The 6,222-nt window shown below is 44.0% G+C and overlaps 1 protein-coding gene across 1 annotated transcript; it reads right to left on the bottom strand.

Moving 5' to 3' along the window:
* Nucleotides 1-2,411: 2,411 nt before the first annotated feature.
* On the bottom strand, nucleotides 2,412-4,556 carry LOC133812978 (uncharacterized). The gene is made up of 4 exons (XM_062246830.1): nucleotides 4,419-4,556; nucleotides 4,180-4,192; nucleotides 3,561-3,874; nucleotides 2,412-3,512 (listed from the first exon to the last, which is right to left on the bottom strand). Exons 1-4 carry the CDS (start codon nucleotides 4,554-4,556, stop codon nucleotides 2,412-2,414), a joined length of 1,566 nt encoding a protein of 521 aa, XP_062102814.1.
* Nucleotides 4,557-6,222: the final 1,666 nt, after the last annotated feature.

Raw genomic sequence — 6,222 nt, 5'->3', positions numbered from 1 at the left:
ATTATACTTATCACACGAAGTCTTGAGATTTTGGGGTGTGAATCGTCTTTGCTGACCGAACTGACGCCAGGCGAACGAAATTTTGCAGACCTTCTTATGGCTGGAGAGACGTTTCGTCTAAATCTGACAGGATCTGGGGCTATGGAACGCCTACGAGCACGTAAGAAGCAGGCAATTGCATCTTCAAGTGTTGAGAAGGATGTTGTCAATGAAGTTCCTCCTCCTCCTCTTCCTACTGCTGGAAAGACTCAGAAGAACAAAAGAAGCGGACTTCTCCAACTGATTCGTCTGACTGGTTTGCTGAGAAGATAGAGCTTTCTTTTCCGTCATCCGCCTCAACACATTCTGAGTTTGGTCCTCACCTTGAGGAGGTTATAAGCTACTATGGCCTGAGGACAAAGACAGGTTTGATCAGCTTGGATCAAAGTCATCGCTTTCTGCTTCCATTTCCCACGTCTTTCAGGTTTGTCTGATTTGTCAACTTTATTTCATAATGATGGGTAGTCAGACTTATTGATTGATTGATTGTTTTGTTATTGTTTTTCTTTATCATGTCAGGGTATGCAAGGCCATATGTGGGCAAATGAAAAGGTTCAAGAACTGAAAAACAAGTGAAAACATTGAAGAGTCAAAATGTTGATCTGCGGTCTGAGGTCAAGGGATTGAAGACTTGTAAAAAAGACCTTGAGAAACTTAATGGGGATCTCAAGACCCAATTGGATGCCAAGGAGCTAGATGCTAGTCGACTACAACCTACTTTGGATACCTTGGCCAATGTTTGAACCAAGGTTGATATGTTAGAAGGTTGTTTGACTGATATTGCCTTAGAGGCTGAGATTCAGTGTCGTGGTCAGATGGTGATTGACTTTCGTGATGGGAAGACTGATTCCTGGAATGTAACTCAGTTTATAGCCGATTATGAAGAACTGCAACAAATGAGGGTTGAAGAGGCTATTCAAGCTAACAATCTGGCTGTCTCCTTTGGAGACATGACTACAGGCGATCTTGGGCAGGAGGATTGATTTCTGGCCCTTGCTTGATTTACTATTTCTCTGTTGTAGAAGCCTTTTCTTCTGTTTTTTATATGTTCTTTATGATTGCACAAACTTTTTATAAGTTTTTATAAGTTGTTGTTTGTATGTTTTTGTAATTTCTTTCTAACAAGATTATGTCGGTAGTAGTCGGTCTAAACTGAATGGTTGATATGGCAGGCTGGCAGTCTTGATGGTTATGAGACAATCTTGTATTTTGGCTCAAAGTAATCTTGTATCCTACGTATTTTTCTTTATATTAAAATGACTAGAAGTATTATCTTACTTTTCATATTAACCTTGTCCGAATGACCGACTGGGTGGCCGATTGTCTTGGTTAATCATCTTATTCACCATGGTTTTCTGGCTGATGATATACTCTATCTTTGTCCCCAGTCTAAGTGTAATATACTTGGAATTTCAAACTTAGACTATTGGTTTTCTTTTTTGTGTTAACTCGGGCGTTTGTCCTCGGATAAATTTTAGTCAGGCTAGTTCACTTTCTTGACGTACTTGCTGGACAACCAATCTTAGGTAAAAGAAAACATTGTACGTAATTTGGGGCTGCACTCCGTAGAGCTGCCTACATACCCTTGTCAGGGATCAAGCCCAAATGTAGTTCTGACACTTCCTGCATGATAGTGTCAGTATGTTGCTTGAATGAAGATCCCGTGAGATCAACGATGAAAGAAAATGAAAGAAGACTGGGTTGAGTTAAAAGTGATACTGTTTTAAGTGGACAGCGTTCCAACAGTTGTTGATTTCACGTCCATCTTTAGTTTGTAGCTTGTATGCTCCATGTCCGACTACCTTTGTGATCAGGTATGGACCTTCCCATGTCGGGGCGAGCTTACCTGCTCCCGCTTCTTTAGTGTTCTGGAAGACTCTTCGTAGAACCCAATCTCCTACTTTGAATGTCCGAGTGCGGATGTTCTTGTTGTAATGTCTGGCTATGCTCTGTTGATACGCCGAGACTCTTAAGAGTGCTTTGTCCCTTCTTTCGTCGATGGTGTCGAGTTCATGGCACATGTTTTCCCAATTTTCTTCGTCTGTTGTCAGCTCATATCTGGTTGTCGGAACTTCGCTCTCAGTAGAGATGACTTCCTCCATCCCGTAAGCCAGTGAGAATGGTGTCTCCCCTGTTGCAGTCCTGGTTGTGGTTCGATAGGACCATAGGACTCCCAACAACTCGTCAGCCCATCTTCCCTTAGCTTTTTCAAGGCGCTTCTTGATGTTGTTCATGATGGTCTTGTTGGATGACTCTGCTTGTCCATTTTCTTGGGGATACCTTGGTGTGGAGAAGCTGAGCTTGATGTTCCAGAATTTGCAGAAGTCTTGGAAGTCGAAACTGATGAATTGAGAGCCGTTGTCTGTCACGATTTATTTTGGTATTCCGTACCTACAGATCACATTCTTCCAAATGAAACCCTTTACTTCTTTATCTCGGATTTGGTGGAATGAGTCTGCTTCGATCCACTTGCTGAAGTAGTCGGTCACTGTAAGCATGTACATCTTCTGTCCTGGTGCGGTTGGAAGCTTGCCTACTATATCCATCCCCCATTTCATGAATGGCCAAGGGGATGTGATTGAGATGAGACGCTCCGAAGGTTGGTGGGATATCTGAGCGAACCGTTGGCATTTGTCACATCGTCTTGCATAGTCAGAGGAATCAGCTCGCATAGTTGGCCAGTAGTAGCCTTGTGTTAGGGCACGGTGCGCTAAGCTTCGTCCTCCAGAGTGGTTGCCGCACTCTCCTTCATGCAACTCAGCCAGTACGTATTTGGCCTCTGCATGGTTAATGCATTTCAAATATGGACTAGAAAATGAACGTTTATAGAGTTTACCTCGTATAATAGTGAAGCGGACTGACTGAGCCTTGACCCGACGTGCTTCGTTCTTATCTTCTGGAAGTATGTCCTGTTCCAAGTACTCGACTATTGGAGTTATCCATGTTCGGTTGTTGGAGATGTCATTAACTTGCTCTTCTTCATCTTTCCAAACAGCTGGCCATTGGAGATATACTACAGGTATTGTCTTGGGGTCGGTTGTCTGGATGGAGGATCCAAGGTTTGCTAATGCATCTGCATGACTGTTCTCCCCTCTTGGTGCTTGGTTGATAGTGAACTCGTCGAAGACTGACTGCAACTCTTTAGTCTTGTTGAGGTAGGCTGTCATTTTGTTATCTCGGACCAGATAGCTACCTTGCATTTGGTTGACTACTAATTGAGAATCACTGAAGACCACGATCTTTTTTACTCCCATGTCTTTGGCTAGTCCGAGTCCAGCTATCATTGCTTCATATTCAGCTTCATTGTTGGTAGCTTTGAACCCGCATCGGACTGCTTGTTCGATTACGTCACCTTGGGGTGAAGTCAGGACGAGTCCGAGTCCACTTCCTTTGGTGTTACTTGAGCCGTCTACTTGCAACTTCCAGATTCCGACTGACTGTCCCTTGGTCAGACAACAAAGTTCTCTTTCTGCCTGCACATGCATGTTAGGTGTAAAATCTGCAATGAAGTCAGCTAATACCTGAGATTTGAGGGAAGTTTGTGGCTTGTATGTTACTTCGTACTCGCTTAGCTCTACCGCCCACTTGGTCAGTCTGCCTGACAGTTCTGGTTTGTGGAGGATTTTTTTGAGTGGAAAGGTGGTCAAGACCGTTATTGGATGGCACTGGAAGTATGGGCGTAGCTTCCTTGCTGCGTGGATGAGTGCAAGTGCAAGTTTCTCCAGCTGTCTATATCGGGTTTCTGCATTAAGCAAAGCTTTGCTTACATAGTAGACTGGAGACTGCTTGCCTTCCTCTTCCCTGAATAGGACTGCGCTAACTGCCGTCTCGGATACTGCTAGATAGATGAATAATGTCTCATTGTCTTTTGGCTTTGAGAGGAGAGGCGGGCTGGTTAGGTACTGTTTTAGCTAGCCCAGTGCCTCTTCACATTCAGCTGTCCACTCGAAGGTTTTTGATTTCCTTAGTGTGTTGAAGAAGAGGTGACATCATTCTAAAGATTTTGAGATGAACCGGCTGAGTGCTGCAATGCGTCCAGTTAGTTTCTGTACGTATTTTATGCACTTTGGGGAAGGGATCCTTTGGATTGACTCTATCTGTGCTGGGTTTGCCTCAATTCCCCTTTGGGTTACTAGGTACCCAAGGAACTTTCCTGCAGTCACACCAAAAGAACATTTAGTTGGATTCAGTTTCATATTATATTTCCTAAGAATGTTAAAAGATTGTTTTAAATGGTTGATATGGTCCTTTGCAATGAGGGATGTGACGAGCATGTCGTCAATGTAGACTTCCATCGTCTTCCCCAGCAAGCCGACAAACATCTTGTTGACTAGTCTCTGATATGTTGCTCCTGCGTTCTTCAATCCAAATGGCATGACCTTGTAGCAGAATATGCCCAAGTTGGTCATGAAGGCTGTCTTTTCCTGATCGTCTGGATGCATCAGGATCTGGTTGTATCCTGAGTATGCGTCCATGAAGCTTAGGAGTTCATGACCGGCTGTGGCGTCTACTAGCATGTCTATGTGTTGTAATGGGAATGAGTCTTTTGGACACGCCTTGTTGAGGTCTGTGAAGTCAATGCAAACTCGCCATTTGCCATTCTTTTTTTTCACGATGACTACGTTAGCCAACCAGTCGGGATAATGCACCTCCCTCACGAACCCATTATCAATAAGCTTTTGAACTTCTTCGTTAATGGCTTTGTTCCTTTCAGGGGCAAATTTTCTTCTTTTTTGCTTCCTTGGTGGGTAGTCTGGATCAACCTGCAATTTATGGACAATTATTTCGAGGTCAATTCCAGTCATGTCCACGTGGGACCAAGCAAAAAAATCATAATGGGCAGATAAAAAATTAATGAGTTTAGTTATGATGTCAGGGTCCAATCGTGATCCAATTTGGACTTTGTGATCTGGATAGTCTGGATGTATCTGGATTTCGTCCAACTCCTCCATGTCTGGTTGGTTCATCTGGGAGTCAGTCAGTCTGTCTTCCTGTAATTGCTATAACTGAGCGGGTTTGGCCTTCATGGTAGTCTGGTAACACGCTCTCGAATCTTTCTGTTGGCCTTTAATTTCCTTTACTCCCCACTTAGTTGGGAACCTTAGGACTTGGTGGTATGTTGAAGGGACTGCCTCCATTTCATGTATCCATGGTCGACCCAGTATCACGTTGTAAGCAGACGGAGAGTCTACTACTAGGAATCTTGTGCATAGATTGACTCTTTCGGCATAGACAGGTAACTCGATCTCTCCTAGTGTGTTCTTTTGTCCTCCACTGAAACTGATGAGGATTGTAGTCTTCTTTATAATCTTTGATTCATCTATCCCCATTTCCCTGAGAGCACTTAAAAATAAAATGTTAGCTGAACTGCCATTATCAATAAGTATACGTTTAGTAAGACAATTAGCAATGTAAAGTGCAATGACAAGAGCATCATGATGTGGGTTGAGGAGTTTGGTTGACTCTGTTGTTGAGAAACTGATGGTTTGAGCTAGTAGGTTGATGGTATTCTTCTCTGTCTCGCTGGGCTCTCCTTTGATCCAGTTGGTCTGCCTGGCATGTCTTTTGGCTGCTGAATGGGTGACTCCGCTTACCTCAGAGCCACCAGTTATTACATTCACCGTTCGTTCATGAGTAGGTGGCTTCGGCGGGGTTACTTCTCTTCGGATGATTGACCTGTCTGCCTCCTGCTGGAATGTTCTTTTGCCTTTGTCTGTAAGTAAGTCAGTCAGGTGACCACGTTTTAATAGGTTGGATACTTCGAGTTTTAAGGCAATGCACTCATCCGTTCGGTGACCGTGGTCATTGTGGAATTCACACCATTTTGCTTTGTCTCGCTGGTCAGACGGAGTCCTCAACCTTTCCGGCCATTTTACTTTGTCTCCGAGTCCTTTCAATACGCCAACGACTTCGGCTGGTGAAATTGAAAGATTGTATTCTGGTATCTTTGGCCCATCTCGCAGACGTGTCTGGGACGACCGGTTGTACTCCCTCCTTCTGTTCTCTGATCTGTTGGGATACAGGTATGGCTCGGATCGTCTATCACTCTACCATCTACCTGCCCTTGAGTCTCTTCGAGTGTCTTTCCTCGGAGAAGAGTGATAATAGTTAGCTTCATCCTCCTCCCACTTGATCTGTGTCCAAGCTTTGGCGAGAACGTCTTCCATCGTCTTGCAAGGATAC

This window comes from Humulus lupulus, chromosome 1, assembly GCF_963169125.1.
Source record: "Humulus lupulus chromosome 1, drHumLupu1.1, whole genome shotgun sequence".
NCBI lineage: Eukaryota > Viridiplantae > Streptophyta > Magnoliopsida > Rosales > Cannabaceae > Humulus > Humulus lupulus.
The sequence above is the reverse complement of the archived record's forward strand: the minus strand, read 5'-3'. Positions and strand labels throughout refer to the sequence as shown.